Here is a 19,709-nt window from a genome sequence, read left to right as displayed (position 1 = left end):
CTACTAGCAAAGTTCATACGTGGCCAAAGGATCTAAATCTGCATAGTAGTCAAAGATGCCATCAACAAGTTGCATTTCAGTATTCTGAAAGCCGAAATTCCCATCTTGAGTGGAATATCAAAAGTGGTTTAAAGTGGTGAATATTGTATGTTAACAGCAGTGTATCAGTGGAACAGTCATGTAATCTAATTGGTTTACAGCATATTCCAGCTTCATAAACATGGTCTTGTGTGGTTGGCATAGTGATGCAACTACTAACACTGATGCCTTAGTTTCAGTGGCCCAGATTCAATTCAGATCTTTGATGTCTGTAGAGTTTGTATATTCCCCATTACTAAATTCCCTCCAGGTGCTCTAGTTTCTTCCCATACTTTGAAGTTGGTAGGTTGGTTGGTTCCTTGTTAAGGTAAGTGGAATTGCAGGGACAAGTGGGTGGACATGTAAGAAGATAGAGAAATAAGTGATAGGATTGCTGAGGGTTGATTTTAGACTAAGCTAAATTGTCTCATTGTAACAAATAATAAACTTTACCAGGACACCTCAGGCAAATAAATTACAGGTTGTTAATACTAGTTCCTACTACTTTGTTAGAAGTATGCTCCTGGAAGGGTGAGGAGTTACTAATATTAATGAAAAATATTAAAACATTGCCTCTGTCTACTGAGTATAGAACATGATTAGAATTGTACCTGTCAATTAGTATATGCCATTGGACTAATTTCTTGGAGTAACAAACTAATATGAATTATGTTAGTGAACAGATTAATTTCCTTTTCACTCATTCTCACACTCACTTTTTGTGAGACTGGACACTAACATTCAAGAATAACAAGCTAACTTTGTGTTCTTTGTTTCTAGGCTGAAACTATGGATACTGATGGTTTTCAGGCTGATACAGAAGAGGATGATGATACAGATTGTGTAATTGTTGATGTGCAGATGAACAAGCCTAATCCAAACGATAAAGGTACAAATTCTCCATGCATTAAAAGGATTCCTGTTGTATCACTGCTTTAAGCAGATTTGCATTTATTTTAATTCATTCTTGCATTGTCATGCCAAGTGCCAATATCTTTCCTTAGAATAGTACAGCATGCAAACAGACCCTTAGGCACATAATGTTGTGCTGAGCTAATTATTCTAATACCTTTTTGCCCACATATGCTTCATATCCTTCCATTCTCTGCTAATTAACGTGCCCATCTAAGAGCCTGCACTGCTTCTCCTGGCAATATATTCCAGGCACCTGCTCCTGTTTTCTTAAATAATCTTGGCCCTACACATCTCCTTTAACCTTCCCCTTCTCACCTAAAATGCAAGCCCTCTACTATTTGCTATTTTGATTGTAGGCAGATGATACTGGCTATCTATGCCTCTCATTTTATAAACCATAAGGTCTCCTGCAGTCTGTTGCACCAGAGAAAACAACTCTAGTTTGTCCAACCTTCTAATACCTGCCCTCTAATCCAAACAGCATCCTTGTAAATTTCATCTACATCCTCTCCAAATCCTCCACCTTTTTCCTATAATGGAGTGGCCAGCATCCAACTGCAACCTCACCAGAGTTTTGTAAAGCTGCAACATAACTTTCTGACTCTTGAATTTACTATTTAAGGCAGGCGTACCATATACCTTCACCATCCTATCAATTTGTGTGACCACTTTCAGGATGCATTGGACTTGGACCCCAAGATCCCTCTTTAAACACTGTTGAGGGTCCTGTCATTAATTGTGTAATGTATCTTTGTATTTGATTTCATCAGAGTACAACATCCCGCATGTGGCTGGATTAATCTATATTTGCCATTTCTCTGCCTATAACTGCAACTGTTCTATATCCCATTGTATTCTTGGGCAGTCTTCTACACTGTCCACAATGCCACCAATCTTTGTCATCTTCATGCTTACTAACACACACCCATCTACGTTTTCACCTAAGTTACTTGTATATAAGCACAACAGAAGAAGTCGGAGTACAGATCATCAGAGCACCACTGTTCAAGGTTCATTTTATTGTCAAAGTACAGTCGGCCCTCCTTATCCGCGAGGGATTGGTTCTGGGATCCCTCGCAGATACCAAAATTCGCGGATGCTCAAGACCTTATTTAACTTGTCTCAGTGCGGCGGACATTAGGACCCAGAGGTAGAAATCTGAATCCGCAGTGTTTCTGTTCACAAATAATCACAATAACGATTGAAAATAAAGTGGAAATAATAAAGCGATCAGAAAGAGGTGAAATGCCATCGGTCATTGGAAAAGCATTAAGCTACGTCGGTCAATGATTGGAACAATTTTAAAGGATAGTGTGAGAAGGGCTGTGCCCTGATGAAAGCTACAATTATTACTAAGCAATGCAGTGGTTTAATTATTGAGTTTTGGGTTTTTGATCCTCCACATCAACCCGGCAGAGTGGAGAGCGCACTCCATAGCAATCTATCACTAGATCGAACTCGGGAACTTCCTGAGCCCGGCGCTGAAACATTAGTTCTTAAGTGTTTTATATGCATAGAAAGGTAAAATATATACTTTATATGAATGCAAAAGTTTGACTGACACTAAATAATACCGGATGTACCTGTTCCGACTTACTTAGTAAGAGAACTTCTGATCTTTTTTGATCCCGATCCACGATAACACAAGCACATCTTCCCGTATACTTTAAATCATCTCTAGATTACTTATAATAACTAATACAATGTAAATGCTATGTAAAATAGTTGTTATACTGCATTGTTTGTCTGTACATGCTCGGGCAAGTGCTGAAAGAGCACTTCTGGGCTTTCACAATACGCTGATGCGGAATTCACGGATAAGGAGGGCTGACTGTATGTATGTTCAGTACAACGCTGATATTTGTCTTCTGCAGATAGCTATGAAATACACATGAAAAAGTAAAAGGAATGAAACACACAGACCCCAGAATCCCCCATCCCCTCCCTGCAGGAAAAAAAAACAGCAAAACAATACCTGACACCCCCACAGAAAAAACAGTAACAGTACAATCCCCGAACCCTTGCTCGCAAAAAAAGACATCGACAATAGCAATACACCCCCAACCCCTCCCCCACAGGAAAGTCTTAACCCGATCACTCACAAAAAAAGAACAGCGACAGTAGCATCAAAAGCCCCCCTACCCCAACCCACTCACACACAAAGAACTTGCAATAGCCCACAAGAAAGAAAATGTCGAAAAACTAAAGGAGACCAATACAGTACAGTACAATCCAATCACAAATCTCAGAACATCAAACCATCCTTCTGTGTCTCAGAACTTGTGTCTGGTCCAAACAGTGGCCTCCAGTGGGAAGGATCACTGACTGGGTCTGAACACCTTCACCTTGATACTTCAGTCTTCACCGCTTTGAGATGAAGTTGTTCATGATCCTGCGTCCAGTCTTTTTTTTCACGAGTCAGCTTATCACAGACATCAAGCAGTGTAAGTCATTGACCACTGAGTTATTTTATGAGCAAGTCATTAAACAAATTCACTTTGATCCCATCACTCTTAATCTTCTGAATTAGCTGATCATAGGGTATATTGTCAGATGTCTTATTAAAATCCATTTATATTGTATCCACTGTTCTACCTTCTTCAGTCAGCTTTGTTACCACCTCAGAATCCAATCATTAAGTCATAATATGCCCTGCGCAAAGCAAATCTGTCTGTCTCTAATTAGGGCATGCTTTTTCCAATTTCTCATAAATACTATTTCTAAGAATCCTCTCCAATTGCTTCCCTAACACTGATATTTGACTCACCAGACTAGTTCCCAGTGTTACCCCTATTCCCCTCTTAACAAATGTTTATTAGCTTCCCCTTGTGCAATTGAATCCTAGATTTTGTCGCTTGTAGACCCCAGTCAGTTTGGATTGTCTAAAACATCTCCACAATTTCCATCAGCACAGGAGCACTGCAGGGATGTGTGGCTAAGTACAGCCCCATCACCATAAATAAGTTTGCTGATGGCACAACTTGTGGGTTGTATCAAAGGTGATGATGAATCAGCATATAGGGGGGAGATTGAAAATTTTGCTTAGAATGATTATAAAAGCAACCTTAAATAAGACCAAGGAACTAATTGTAGACTTCAGGAGAGGGAAACCAGCGGTACATGAACCAGTAGCTATTAATGAGGATCAGTAACTTGAAATTGCTGGCTAAAATTGCAAGGAAAGCATGACAGCACCTGTACTTTCTCAGGAGTCTGTGGAGATTTGGTATGTCATCAGAATGCTTGGCAAACTTCTATAGGTGTGTGGTGGAAAGGGTGCTTACTGGCTGCATTACGGACTGGTATGGGTACAGCAATGCCTTTGAGCGGGAAAATCCTCCAGAAGATAATGGAGTCGGCCCAGTATGTCATGGGTAAAACCCTTCCAACCATTGAGCACATCTACATGAAACATTGCAGTAGAAAAGCAGCATCCATCAAAGATCCTTAATTACCAGGCCATGCTCTTTCTCACTGTTGCCATCAGCTAGAAGGTGCAGGTGCCTTGAATCTCGCACCACCAGGTTCTTCAAGAACAGTTAATGCCCCTCGACCATCATGCTCTTGGACAAAAGGGAATAACTACATTTAAGAACTCTTATCTTGTTATTTCATACTCAATATTTATTGCTAATTATCCATTACCTGTATTTGTTCAGTTTACAGTTCCTGATGTTCCTATTTAGTTACTGTTCTATAGATTTGCTAAGTATGCCCACAGAAAGAATCTCGGGGTTGTACGTGGTGACACATATGTACTCTGATAATAAATTTATGTTGAACTTTGAGCTACTTGCCAGTTTTCAGGGAGCTCATCTGTGGCAAGAGGACAAATATCTTGATTGAGGCCCCAGCAATGTTATTCCTTGCCTCTCAATAAACTGGGGTTAATCCCATCAGGCCCTGGGAACTTGTCCCCTTAATATTCTTCAAGGGCACCACCACTTTTATCATCTCAAAATGGCCTGGTATTAGCATGGTGCACACTGATCTCACTATTCTCCATGTCCTCCTCAGTGTATACCGACAAAGTACTTATTCAGGACCTTGCTCCAAATCTTTTACAGCTTCTGAGTGTTATAGTAGTCACTCACTTGTCCTGATTTTTGTTTTTAGTTAATATGTTCTGTACAGTAAGTTTTATTCTAATTAAATTTATTTTATCATCAGATGTATTTTCCAGTTAAGACAAAGGTAATGTCTGACATGAGGTTCCAAACACTTGTCAAGTACAGTTTTGGACTTTCATGTTGCAGATAGTGTTTTTAGAAATGGTCTCAATGGTTTGCTTTGCTACTGGCTGTTCCAATATTATAAGTATGAAAACCTAGGTTTGTTTAAGATTTTATTACTTTTGGTGAAAACATTGTATAATCTTTAATGTTTAATTGCCATTTAAATAAACAAGCTTGAAAATTTGCATGAATATTTATAATATGTTACTCTCTTCCCATGTGCCATCAAACTTGCAGAGTGTAACAAAGAGTCTGAAGATTTATGCTCTGATCATGAGGTGAAGCCTGTGGAATTGTGTTCTGAATTGGCAACTGACATCCTGCCTCTAGAGCAGAGTTCGGAACTGGCTGCTGCTGAGATGATGGACATTGAACCATGTGAAAATGCTGCTGTCAGCTTGCCCAACCTTACCTGAAATGAGATTTTATAAATATATATATACTAATAGCTTTATGTGTGTAGGGTGCTTTTTTTGTTTAGAAACTTCTAAAATCGATTTCTGTATCATTTCATAAACTTAAAATACTTGAAGTTCTGGTTTAAAAAAAACAAATAAACTGGCACTTTTGCAACAAAAAATTGTAATTTGATAATTTAAGAAATTGACATGAATATAGTTAAAACTACTGGCATTAATAAACACCCAGTTATGTACAATATGAAATCTTGACATTTCTGACACTTGCAACATTTGATTTTTAAAAAATATTTATGGATGCACTAAAGTATTAAATGGATATTTTTTATTTGACAGTTATTGCAATACAACTCAATTTTTCAAGGTGCCTTTAAAATGATGGCACAGTGCGTTTAATAAGAAATCTTGTTTGTAATTGTTTATTTCTGAAACCCCTTTTTGTACTTAATATTGTCATTCATGAATGTAATATTCCTCTGCCCATCAACTTGCAGCATTCTCTCCACCATGAGCTCTGTAAAATCATTTAATAGATCTGCATGTGGTTTAGTAGTAAGGTAGTCACAGTGCAGAATTCCTTTGGATCCCTAGCAAATACATGACTGGTTTGAGCCCCAACACTTTCATAGAAGGTTACCTCAAATACTTGTGAAAAGCAATGGTAGTTGATGGGTCCCAAGCAATACTAATTTTAATTGGGAAGAAAATTAATAAAGTTTGGATTAGAGCTGTCATTTTTGGGGATTTATACTTTTATAGTCTGAGCCATTCATATTTGAAAGAGCTATAGAATGCATGTACAATAATTTTTTGGGTTGGGTTTTTGGGGGCAATTAATAAGCAAAATCCTTAAATGTGTATTGAGGAAAGAAAAGGTTTTTTTCTAAATTTGAAGCCATTCCATGGTTGTTGCTCTAGCAGTATGCATTGTGTTGTCCCACTGAAAAAGACACGCTTCCTCCTCAGTTTCAGCTTTCTGGCAAAGGCTAGCAGGTTGTAATCCAGGATCTCTCTAGTTAGGAGCATTCATCTTCCTGACCAGATTTCCATTCCTGCTGCTGAAAAGCATACCCATAGCATGATGCTACCTCCACCCTATTTTACAGTAGGGATTACACCACACAAAACTGCCCCAAAAGTCTTGGCAAAGTGTCACTTAACAGTATTTTCTAAGATGCAGGAGATGTTATGCGGTCAGGTGAATGGCCTCAGCAATAAGCAGTGATGACCTTAACTCAAACATCTTTGGCAAGAACAAGATTGCTGTTTAGTGCCACTCCCCTACTGTGGCTCAGCTTCAGCAATCTTTCAAGGAGGAATGGGCAAATCTTGTTCTATTAACATTGTGCAAAGCAAAGAGGCTTGTCCATGAATCAGCTTGCCAAAGTATGAATCTCAAGTTTTAAAATGCCATGAGAAAAATTATAAATCTGTTACTTCTATCTGTTAATGAAATTACATGATGGGGTGGTGCTTAGTGTATCATTAACATGGTTAGAGAATTGATTTAAGGGCAAACCTCAGAAATCATACATTTTTCACAGCAGTCCAGATTGCAATGCAAAAGTTGCACTGATAGGAACATGTATATATCAATTTTGCAAGATATTTATGTCAATTTTAAACTGATCTAAGGAATCTGGAGGAGGAAAAAGGCAGCTTTAGATGGGTGTGTTGAGATGTATTTATTTTAGTACAAGGAGTATTGTGAACAAAGTGGATGAGCTTAAGCGCGTGGATCAGTACTGGGAGCTATGATGTGGCCATTACAGAGACTTGGATGGCTCAGGGACAGGAATGGTTACTTCAAGTGCCAGGTTTGAGATGTTTCATAAAGGACAGGGAGGGAGATGAAAGAGGTGGGGGTGTGGCACTGTTGATCAGAGATAGTGTCATGGCTGCAGAAAAGGTAGATGCCATGGAGGGATTGTCTACAGAGTCTTTGTAGGTGGAGGTTAGGAACAAGAAGGGGTCAATAACTTTACTGGGTGTTCTTTATAGGCTGCCTGATAGTAATGGGTATCAAGGAGCAGATAGGGAAACAGACCCTGGAAAGGTTTAATAATAACAGAGTTGTCATGATTGGAAATCTTAACTTATCAAATATCAATTGGCATCTCCCTGGAGCAAGGGGTTTAGATGGTGGAGTTTGTTAGGTGTGTTCAGGAAGGTTTCTTGACAATATGTAGATAAGCCTACAAGAGGAGAGACTACTTGATTTGGTATTGGGAAATGAACCTGGTCAGGTGTCAGATCTCACAGTGGGAGGGCATTTTGATCACAATTCTATCCCCTTTATAATAGCATTGGAGAGAGATAGGAACAGACAAATTAGAAGAAAAAAATTAATATATTTTTTAAAAGAGGAATTGGAAGCTTAAATTGGGAACAGCTGTTCTTGGAAAAGTACAGAAGAAATGTGGCAAATGTTCAGGGGATATTTGTGTGGAGTTCTGAATAGGTACACTCCAATGAGAAAGGGAAGTTATGGTAGAGTACAAAGGCTGTAATAAATCTAGTCAAGAAGAAAAGGTTCAGAGAGTTAGGTAATGTTAGGGATCCAGAAGAAGAAGAATAACTTGGCAGTGGAGTTATTGGGGCATTGTCATGATGGTGTTTCCGTAGCAAACTATTCTTGTTTTTATGAGGCTGAGTTGCTAGCTCGATGCTCAACCTGACTTGGATTCGAACTTGAGAACCTTCACTCCGGAGCCAGGCACTATTATTGCGCCACCAAGCAGGACATAAGGCTGGCAGGAAGAAGCTTAAAAAGGAAATTAGGAGAGCCAGAAGAGGCCATGAGAAGGCCTTAGCAGGCAGGTTTAAGGAAAACCCCAAGGCATTCTACAAGTATGTGAAGAACAAGAGGATAAGACGTGAAAATAGTTTACTTCAGTATTCACTACGGAAAAGAATCTTGGTGATTGTGGTGCTGACTTGCAGCAGACGAAAAGCTTGAGCATGTAGATATTAAGAAAAAGGATGTGCTGGAGGTTTTGGAAAGCATCAAGTTGGATAAGTCGCAAGGACTGAATGAGACGTACCCCAGGCTACTGTGGGAAGTGAGGGAGGAGATTGTTGAGCCTCTGGTAATGATCTTTGCATCATCAATGGGAACAGGAGAGGTTCCTGAGGATTGGAGGGTTGCGGATGTTGTTTCTTTATTCAAGAAAGGGAGTAGAGATAGCCCAGGAAATTATAGACCAGTGAGTTACTTCAGTGGTTGGTAAGTTGATGGAGAAGTTCCTGAGAGGCAGGATTTATGAATATTTGGATAGGTATAATATGATTAGGAATAGTCAACATGGCTTTGTCAAGGGCAAGTCGTGCCTTACGAGCCTGATTGAATATTTTGAGGATGTGACTGAACACATTGATGAAGGAAGAGCAGTAGATGCAGTGTATATGGATCTCAGCAAGGCATTTGATGAAGTACCCCCATGCAAGGCTTATTGAGAAAGTAAGGAGACATGGGATCCAAGGGGACATTGCTGTGTGGATCCAGAACTGGTTTGCCCACAGAAGGTGAAGAGTGGTTGTAGACAGGTCATATCCTGCATGGAGGTCAGTGACCAGTGGTGTGCCTCAGGGACCTGTTCCGGGATCCTTAGTCTTTGTGATTTTTATCAGTGACCTGGATGAGGCAGTGGAGGGCTGTCAGAGGTTACAGTGGGACATTGATAGGATGCAAAACTTGACCGAGAAGTGAAGGATGGAGTTCAACCCAGGTAAGCGTGAAGTGGTTCATTTTGGTCGGTCATATATAATGGCAGTGTGGAGGATCAGAGGGATCTTGGGGTCCAAGTCCATAGCACACTCAAAGCAGCTGCATAGGTTAATGCTGTGGTTAAGAAGGCATATGGTGTATTGGCCTTCATTAATCATTGAGGAGCCAAGGTAATGTTGCAGCTATATAGGACCCTGGTCAGACCTCACTTGGAGTACTGTGCTCAGTTCTGGTCGCCTCACTACAGGAAGGATGTGGAAGCCATAGAAAGGGTGCAGAGGAGATTTACAAGGATGTTGCCTGGATTAAGGAGCATGCCTTATGAAGACAGGTTGAGTGAACTCAGCCTTTTCTCCTTGGAGTGATGGAGGATGAAAGGTGACCTGATAGAGGTGTATAAGATGATGAGAGGCATTGATCGTGTGGATAGTCAGAGGCTTTTTCCCAGGGCTGAAATGGTTGCCACAAGAGGACACAGGTTTAAGGTGCTGGGGAGTAGGTACAAAGGAGATGTCAGGGGTAAGTTTTTTACTCAGAGTGTGGTGAGTGTGTGGAATGGGCTGCCAGCAATGGTGGTGGAGGCGGATATGATAGGGTCTTTTAAGTGACTTTTGGATAGGTACATGGAGCTATGGGGAAGTCTAGTAATTTCTAAAGTAGGGACATGTTCGGCACAACATTGTGGGCTGAAGAGCCTGTAATGTGCTATAGGTTTTCTATGTTTATGCAGTTGTGTCACAGAGCAGCCACCATTCCACTGAATATTAGAGCAGTTTGGCGCTAAAGCATTCTCTCAAACTCAAATTCTCTGTTTTCCAGACCACAGAACAAAGAATATTGGACAAATAATGAGCTGTGTAGAAAGTAAGCAACACACATATTAAATGCTGGAAGAACTGGCAAAAGATCTCAGCCCAAAACATGGATTACTTTTGTCCATAGATGCTGCCTGGCCTGCTGAGTTCCTCCAGCATTTTGTGCATGTTGCCTGCATTTCCAGCTTTTTTCGTTTGTGTAGAAAGTCGCAATGACAACATGCATATTTAGAATACATGCACAGCAAATAATGTGAAATGTATATTGTCAAATTGTTAATTACTTTATTAATAAAGAATGTGCATTAAACCAAGTATACACAAGATCAAAATATGCAAGTTTAATAGCTTCATTTTAGTGTACAATAATTGCTTCATTCATAAATACATTATTCTGATAAATTAAAACAAGCAATTGACTAATGGTAAACAAAACAAAATGATCTTCAAAGAAACCCCCTTTGACAGTCTTCAAACAGTTACTATTAAAAGATATTTAAGTAACCAATTGTAATATGTCAATGCTTTTGAACTGTTTGTGACGTGTGAGTGTTCCATTTATTGGTTTAAGAATATAAGGACCAAGTAACTAGTACATAATCATGTTCATAATAAGTCTGGTAGTACAATATTCAGCTTTGCAACATTCCAGCAAATAAGAAACTGGGTCAGTAGTGTTGGCTACAGTACAACATTCAGCCTCACTATCTCAGCCAAGGAAGCAGTCAGTTCCCATAGAAAATAACAAGCAGTAGCTATCAGAAACAAGGTGATCTGCAATATTCCATAGTTGGTCAAATTCTGCCAACTAAGGTCTCACAATCAGTTTTCCAGTTCTGAAAAAAAATACTTGCATAATCTCTTTACTGTATCACAGGAAGAATCAGCACACCAGAGAGGGAAGGGAAGTAATACTAAGGTCAATGAACAATGCTGCATTTGAGAGCAATGTTTCATTTCTGTAAGTGAAACTAAAACTACACCAATTCTGACCACTTGCTTGTCTAGAGTTTTATCACCACCAGCACCGGTGAGCTACAAAAACATTAAAACTCTTCTAGAAATTTCACCCCCCCCCCCACATCCACTATCTGTCCCATTACCCAAACTTACGGTCAGGAGTCCCAAAACTTCCCTGTGTGACTAATGAACGTTTGAACACAAACATTTTTGCTGTTGATACTAAAAATATGCAAGTTGTATTGATTAAAAGGGCAGCCATGAAATAAATTCATTAGCATTTCAATTAGTTTTGAAATCACTATTTTTAAATAGATATTAATGGGAGAGCTAACCCAGTGGAGAAAAGTAGTTAACACACAAGCTCTGCCTTCTGTGCATATTATAGTTTAAACAGAACACCCTCAAATTACAAAGATACATAATTATTTGCTATACCTCTGCAGTATTAAAATCAAATTCTGATGTTACTAGAAGCTAGAGGATTGGGGAACTTTTAAAAACCAACAGAAAGTAATTCAAAAAGTTATAGGGGAAAAATATGATGGTATGCTTATAAAAGAATACCAAAAATCTTCCCCCCACCCCAATAATATAGAGTGGATTTTGTACACTGGAAAATGATTCAGGATCAAAGAAACAGCACTGTAGAAGACAGCAGTAACATGCCAGAAATTCAGAGTCAGGGGCAGAAGCAAGTGTTCACTATTACTAAAGATAATGAGCTTGGGAAGCTCAAAGGTGGATGTCACTTGGACTGGGTGGACTGTACCCAAGTTTCTGAAAGGTAGCTTAAGAGATTGTGAAAGAGTTAGCAGCAGTCTTTCAAGAATCATTAGATTGTGGAGTGGCTCCAGAGGACTGGAAAATCACACATGTTGCTCCACTCTAAGAAGGGAGGGAGACAAAGTACAGGAAGTTACAAGCTGGTCCATCTGACTTCAGCGGTTGCTAAAATTTTAAAGTGAATTATTAAGAATAAGGTTTTGGACTACTTGGGAGCACATGATCAAACAGACTTAAATCAGCAAGGTTTCATTAAGAGAAGATTTTGCCTGACAAATGTGTTACTTCCTCAAGGAATTTCAACAGAGGATGAACAAAGGACAGTATGTGGATATAATTTACATAGATTTTCAGGAAGCATTTGATAAGGAGTCACATGAGGCTAAAGTGGGTCAATGCTGGGTATTCTCCTTTCCAAATTACATCTGAATGATGGAATTGATGGGTTTGTGAACAATGTAAAGCTAAGTGGAAGGGTAGATACTGCTGGGAAGCAGGAGGTCTGCGGAAGGACTTGGACAGAAAGGAATGGCCAAAGAAGTAGCAGATAGAATACAATGTAGGGAAGTGTATGGTCCTGCATTTTGGTAGGAGGAATAAAGGCATAGACTATTTTCTAAATGGGGAGAGAATTCATAAATCAGATGTGTAACAGGACTTGGGAATACCAAAGGGATGGATCGGTAGTAAACAAAGACAAATGCAATGTTAGCATTCATTTTGAGAAGATTAGAATATAAAAGCAAGAATGCAATACTGAGGCTTTATAAGGTGGTGGCCAAGTTACATAATCACATTTTGAGTATTGTGAGCAGTTTAGGGCACCATATCTGAAAAATGTGTGCTGGATTTGGAGAGGGTCCACAGAAGGTTTACAAGAATGATGTTAGGAATGGACAGATTAATGTATGAGTGGCATATGCGTATGGACCTATACTTACTAGAGTTTAGAGGCATTAGAAGGGATCTAATTGAAGCCTACCAAATATTTAAGGGCTGGAATAGAGTGGATGTGGAGAGGATGTTTCCAGAAATGGACAGCACAGCATGATAGTAAAAGCATGTCCCTTTAAAACAGATAAGGAAGAACATCTTCAGCCAGAGGAAGGCGAATCCATAGATGGCTGTGGAGGTCAAGTCAGTGGGTATATTTAAAGTGGAGGTGGACAGGTTCTTGTTTTATAAAAGGTGTCAAAGTTTATGGGGACAAAACAAAAAATGGGTTGAGAGTAAATAATAAATCAGCTATGATCAAATGGCAGGGCAGACTTGATGTACCAAATGGCCTAATTCTTCCCCTGTATCTCATGATCCACATGGAAGCAAGTTACTGCACAATGGCAGCTCCAATAACGCCTTGTGCATCTTGATTGTTTTGACTGTGCACTAAGCTAAGAGCAATGGACCACGAACTTAAACCTGCTCAAGGTGAACGGGCACCTGCTTAACTAAACGCACAAGTTATCTTGCAATTAATCCTTACTTAGACACAAATGCCAAGTTATTGCACATGGCTCTGTTGGAAGCTCACTTTAGGGATAGTGTTTTCAGGCTGGAAATGGTGGAGTGTTTGCATTTTAAAATTCAGTTACAGCAGTTTTATAAATAATACAGAACTATAACAACACTTTCAAATTTTTACTTCATTTTCTGGTATAACATACATTATGAACAAAATACTGTATTTGCAATTATGCAACATCTTCACACCCTCTTGTACTTTGATTGGGTTACTTTTGTAATGTTGTTACTATTTTGTAGGAAAGATGACAATTTGTGCACAGCTTGATCCCAAAAACAATTATGAAATATCTTTTTCTTGATGAAAGTGATTCATAACCAAAGTAATTTTAGATAACTCATGGCAGATTTTTACCTGGTGAAAACAGCAGAGAACAAACTACGATGTCACCATAGGGCTACGGCAGTATAACAAAAAAAAATCCTCTAAGCCCCAAGGAGATCAATGTATAGAGGCAGAAAAAAATACACTGCTACCAAAAAGCCAAACTCAGAGCATTAACGGTAAATAATGTACAATGAATATAAAATTCTATTCAAAGTTTAGCAATATTAATTTAATTAATCACAATCCTCTCCTTTCTCCCTAAATGCAAGACCTTCCTTGACATTTTGAGACAATGCTCCTGGGTATTCTTTTAGTTAAACTGATCAGAATTTCTCATGGAAATTAGACTTCAATGTAATGCTCATTTCTAATTGAGAGTACAACTGTGTCACCCATCTTATTCTTTCAAAGCATTAAACTGTCCAAACCAGAGTAGGAACAGAAAATGTCAATGTTTCAGATTATGGTACATTAATATGGTACACATACAGACAGCCATCAAATGGCATTTAAAGAACCAATTTCTGATTCCTGTGGATACAGTTTCATTTACAAAATAAATTTACATATAATATTCAACTGAGCAGTCAAGTTTTATTTTACTCATACAAGTGTTTGGACATTAGACAGCAGTTCTTGTTTTATTGTGCCAGTAAAATTTTGACCTGCAGCTTGTATATCCAATAGAACATCAGCATCCCATGTTAAAGTCAGTAAAGCAGCAGGAACCTGAAAACAACAGAGCAAAGATCAGTACTGACAGTTACTATAAAAAACCACAGTCAATGCACAAACTGTAAGTATTGTCCTCCCTCACAGCAAAATATTCTTTCCTTGCCATTTTCAAAGGTATTGACCGAATGGGTTTGCACTGATTGAACCAATCAGTTTCCAGCTACCAGCTACTTGCACTAAGTCACTGACCACGAATAAAACCTCCAGTTAATTTTGCCCAAATGTAAAGTCACCCAGGCTCCTGGATCAAATTAGCACCCCTGGGATCATTTGTAAGATTTTCAAGTGTAGGATAACTAATCCAATCTTATCTTAAAGACTGAGCCTTTATTACTAGATTCACTTCTATTTGCCTGATTGGGAAAATACTTTGGAGCTGAGTTATTGAGAATGCCTTTTCCCCAGTGTTGAAATGGAAAGCATGAGAGGGCACTGTTTTAAGGTGCTTGGAAGTAGGTAAGGAGGAGATGTCAGGGGTAAGATTTTTTTTAAAAACGCAGAGAGTGGTGAGTGCATAGAATGGGCTGCCGGCAATGATGGTAGAGGTGAATATGATAGGGTCTTTTAAGAGACTCCTGGACAGGTACATGGAGCTCAGAAAAATAAAGAGCTATGGGTAACTCAAGGTCATTTCTAAGGCAAGGACATGTTCGGCACAGCTTTGTGGGCCGAAGGGCCTGTATTGTGCTGTATGTTTCTAATGCATTCAGAGTTCTGGGTAGTCTGAAGCTTTCTATTCCATTTCCATCCATCTCCAAACTTTGGTCAGATCCTAAAACACTTATGAACTACAAAAACAAATGGACAGTATATTTTACCCAAAGAATACTGGAAGGCCTAGATACAGTGTTTGTGGAGAGGATGCATCCAATAATTGTAGAGTCAAGAACTAGAAAACACAGCCTCAAAACAAGATGCCCCTTTTCGATAGAAATGAAAAGGAATTACTTTAGCCAAAGGGTGATGAATCTGTGGAATTTATTGCCAAAGATGGCAGCAAAGTCATTAGGTACATTTAAAGCAAAAGTTGATTAGTTCTTGACTAGTAAAGGTGTCAAAGGTTATGGAGGAGGGAGTAGAATGGGGTTGAGATGGATAATAAATCAGCCATGATGAACAGTGGAACAGACAATGGCCTAACTCTGCTCCTATGTCTTATGGTCTTGTTGGAAATTAGTGTAATGCACCAAGTATATCACACTGAAAAAGTATTGCTTCAGACACTTTAAACAGATGGTAGAAGACACTTAGGTAGTATGGTCTGCAATATTTGCAGCTACCTTTCAATTATTACCTTTGTGGTCTGTATCAAATTTTTATTTTATTCAACTTTCTTTTTAAGTTCAATATTTGTGGTCTAATATACAGTGAAGAGGGACTACTAAGCTCAGGCTATGAAGGGAAGAACTCAAAGCAAGAAAAGAAAAGTTACAGGAAAGTAAAATAAGAGAAAATCTGCATATGTTAGAAATTAAAGTAATATACACAAAATGCTGGAGGAACTCAGAAGGCCAGGCAGCATCTATGGAAAAGAGTAAACAGTTGACATTTCAGGTCAAATCTCAGCCCAAAATGTGTACTCTTTACTGGGTCCTGGCCTGAAATGTTGACTGTTTACTCATTTTCATAGATACTGTCTGGCCTGCTGAGTTCCTCCAGGAAATTAAAATCCCTATTTGGATGGGGGGGGTAAAATGGTTAGCAGAACTTTATAGCAGTTCTGATTAAAGATCTTGACTTGAAACATTAATTATTGCTCACTAGTAAAAGCTTTGCTGTATTTACTATTGTACTTATCTATAGGAACTTACCACATACCACACAACTTGTGCCAATTTATCCTCCAGAAAGGAAAGAGCTAATAACATGAATTTCAATCCTGTTGTTGAAGACACAGATGTGTTTAAAATTCTATGTCCAAAAAAAAAGCAGATGATTTCTCCTTGCCAAAGGCAGCGAAGAACAAATTACCGACACACGGGCTGATGAATAGGTTCCCAGTAGATGTCACTAAAGACCAGGGAACAAAAACACTTTCACCTTCTAAAGCATAGGTGTCAAGCTCAAGGCCCGCGGGCCATATCCAGCCCGGCGTAAAATTATATCCGGCCCGCGAGATCATTTTAGATAGATCTATTATTTTAATTATTAATGGCCGGGCGATATGAAGCCGATGATTGTAAGTTAAAACCAATCATAAAAATAATGCTTGTTCAGCAGTCTTCTTCATAAGAAACGGAATTTGTGAAGTGAAACACTTTGTAGTTATAGCAGAGACTGAGACACATGAGAACAGGCTGAAAAAACGGAGGCAATGAAAGCTGCGTTCGCACGCGCCCTACTGATCCGGCCCGCATGAAGCTGCATTTTGCCCAATCCGGCCTGTGACCTAAAATTTTGACACCCCTACTCTAAAGGGAGGAATAAAAAGAAACACCAAGCAAAAGGAAAATTGTAAAGCTCTTTACCAATCCAACTTCAATAAGCATCACAGATTCATCCTTTAACTTCTGGCCTCCAGGAGCCACCAGCTCAAATGGAACACAGTCATTTTCAAGAACACTGTGAACAAATTCCCGAAGAGCTGAAACCTTCTCACGTGCATAGAATGTTGCTGGAAGAAAGAAACACATAAAATAAGTTTTGCACAAAGAAAGTAGTGGACAAAAAGATTATCATAATACAAAGATTTTCATTTCAACTTTAGCTCATGAGAAAGGAAAGGCCTCAAATTAAATTGTTGTCAGCCAACTCTTTTCCAAACTAAATTACTGTATTTTACATATAGTATCAACAGATTCTGAAACAAAATAACATTAAATTCCCCTCCCTAAACAAATACAGTGCCTTGAAAAAGAGTACAGCCCCAAACTTTTTGTTCATATCAATGACCATTACAACCAAGATTCTGATCAATTTAACTGAGAATTTTTATTTGTGAATCACATGCTCCTTCCCCACACTCCCTCCCCTCACAGTAGAGCCCAAAATTCGGGGAAAATTGTAAAGCATGCAAAACTAAAAATTTTTAAATTTAAATGTCAATAGATCAAAAGTATTCATCCCCCTTTGCTCACTACTTAGTTGAACCATCTCTCACAGCTATTACAGCCAGTAGTCGTTTTGACTTTGCACAATGTGATGGAGCAAGATTTGCCAATTCCTCCTTGAAAAATTGCTCTCAAGTGCTGGAGTGGTGGTGGACAGCAATCTTATGTCTTACCAATGTTCAATCGGGTTAAAGTCAGGACTCTGACTGAGCCACTCAAGGACATCAATTTTCTTCATTTGAAGCCACTCCATGGTCATTCTGACAGTGTGCTTTGGGTCATTGTCTTGCTGAAAAAGACCAACTTCCTCCCCAGTTCAAGATTTCTGGCAGAGGCTTGCAGGCTTTTATCCAGGATTTCTTCATATTTAGCGGCATTCATCTTTCTATCAATCTTGACCAGATTTCAAGTCCCTGCTGCTGAAAAGCATCTCCATAGCATAATGGTATCTCAACCATACGTTATAGTAGGAATGGTGTATAGGAGTATTTATGCCACACGTGCCACTTAGCGTTGAGGCCAAAAAGTTCCAGTTTAGCCTCACCCGAACTCAAGGCCTTCTTGGCACCTCTTTACCATATCATCCAAGTTTGCAAGTTGTTACAGGCAACGATATACTGTACTTTATGGTTTAGCCAAGAATTTTTCCTTGCCTCTTCCATAAATACTTTTTTTTTGTGCAAGGCCTTAGAGATGTGGAGCGATGAACTTCATCTGCAATTCCAGCCACTGACTCCTGGAGCTCACTCAGAGTGTCTTTGGTGTCACAGTAGCCTCTTCATATAAGTGCCATTCTTCTCCAGCAACTAAGTTTAGAGGGGCAGCCTGACCGAGGCAGTGTGGTTGTGGTTCATATTTTTTCCACTTCTCCCACAATGGATTGCACTGAGTTCAGAGGTTTGCTAGTGCCTTTTAGATGGTCTTGTACCCCACCACAGATTTGTATTTCTCCATTATCATTTCTCTGACTTGAATGCTCTGTCTGTTTTCATTTTGAATTAAATTTACTGTACTATTGTTCCTTAAAGAGAAAAGGGGCATTTATACTAATGAATTCATTGGAGGACTACCCGTTTCCCTCCAATTTTCTACATCAACAAATTGGGTGAGATAGTAAGGTAAAAGTATATTGCATCTGAGGAAAGTTAGCGTAGTAATTACAGAGAGGATAAATACTTTTCAGCTTCACAATTTTGGTTTTTAGTTTTTCATTAATAGGTTTTGGATATTTTTCTTTTCATTTAACATGATGCACAATGTTTTATAGATTAGCTCAAAAATCCTACTTCAATACATCTTAAATTTAGAGAGCAAAACAATAAAATAAGAAAATATTGTGGAGGCTGAATACTTTTCCATTGCGTTGTATGAAATCTTGACAAGGGAAATATGATCTATATTTTATAAGAAAGCTCCGTAAAAAGCAGGGGACGGGAGAAGAGCGAGAGAAGTGTATCTGGAAGGGACTGTGGGCTTTCCGAAGACAGCCCGCACCACCTCCAGAAGAGCCATAAGGTGTGGATAACTTTAAAAGTGTTGATAAGCTAAACAGAAGCACAAATAGACAGTGCTATACCTATCTGAAGAAATACTTATTATAATGTGGATTTTATATTACTCAATTATTTTTTTTTAATTCATTCATTCACTCCTTTTCCCCCCACCTAAATGAGAATAAATATATGGGAGGAGTACACAGGGAAATCTTTTCTGTGTAATGGACATAGATTTGTTCACTTACTTTTATGGGTACTGCAATGGGGGCCCTCAACTCATAGGTAGGAGGGGCTATCCCCCACAGCTAGATGTTTCCTCTAGTTCAACCCAGGGTCATCTGCTGGAGACCTCAGCCTTGGAATCACACCTTCATTGCCTTTTTTTAATTATTCGCAATGCTTGGTTCTTATTTGTTCAGGGAGTAGACCAATTAAGTTTTATTCTGCCCATTTCAATGATATATTGACAGATAAATACACATGGCCAAGGACAAAGTAAAATTCATTTATTTTAATGTCAATGGGCTGTTAAATCCAATCAAACGAAGTAAAATTCTATCCAAAATGAAACAGAGCAAGCCCATGTAGTATATTTACAGGAAACTCACTTAAGTGATCATGAGCATGGAAAACTAAAGAGAATG

General features: G+C 38.9%; 2 protein-coding genes across 8 annotated transcripts in view; one reads left to right on the top strand and one right to left on the bottom strand.

Annotated features, from left to right (window-relative positions):
• The window catches only part of chaf1a (chromatin assembly factor 1, subunit A (p150)), a 58,662-nt gene extending 48,295 nt beyond the window's left edge, over nt 1–10,367 (top strand). For all 6 annotated transcript variants that reach the window (XM_059991581.1, XM_059991582.1, XM_059991585.1 and 3 more), the window contains 2 exons: nt 859–967; nt 5,466–10,367. In XM_059991581.1, coding sequence (XP_059847564.1) covers nt 859–967; nt 5,466–5,644 — 288 coding nt within the window. In that variant the 3' untranslated portion in view covers nt 5,645–10,367. The remainder of the gene's footprint in view (nt 1–858; nt 968–5,465) is intronic.
• Nucleotides 10,368–10,508: 141 nt separating this feature from the next.
• Nucleotides 10,509–19,709, bottom strand: part of ubxn6 (UBX domain protein 6) — a 60,248-nt gene continuing 51,047 nt past the window's right edge. For both annotated transcript variants that reach the window (XM_059991599.1, XM_059991600.1), the window contains 2 exons: nt 16,988–17,133; nt 10,509–14,513 (listed from right to left, as the gene is read on the bottom strand). In XM_059991599.1, the coding sequence (XP_059847582.1) occupies nt 14,388–14,513; nt 16,988–17,133 (272 nt within the window). In that variant the 3' untranslated portion in view covers nt 10,509–14,387. The remainder of the gene's footprint in view (nt 14,514–16,987; nt 17,134–19,709) is intronic.

Source organism: Hypanus sabinus, chromosome 16, assembly GCF_030144855.1.
Source record: "Hypanus sabinus isolate sHypSab1 chromosome 16, sHypSab1.hap1, whole genome shotgun sequence".
Taxonomy (NCBI): domain Eukaryota; kingdom Metazoa; phylum Chordata; class Chondrichthyes; order Myliobatiformes; family Dasyatidae; genus Hypanus; species Hypanus sabinus.
Note: the sequence above shows the minus strand (reverse complement) of the source record. Positions and strands in the feature narration are given on the sequence as shown.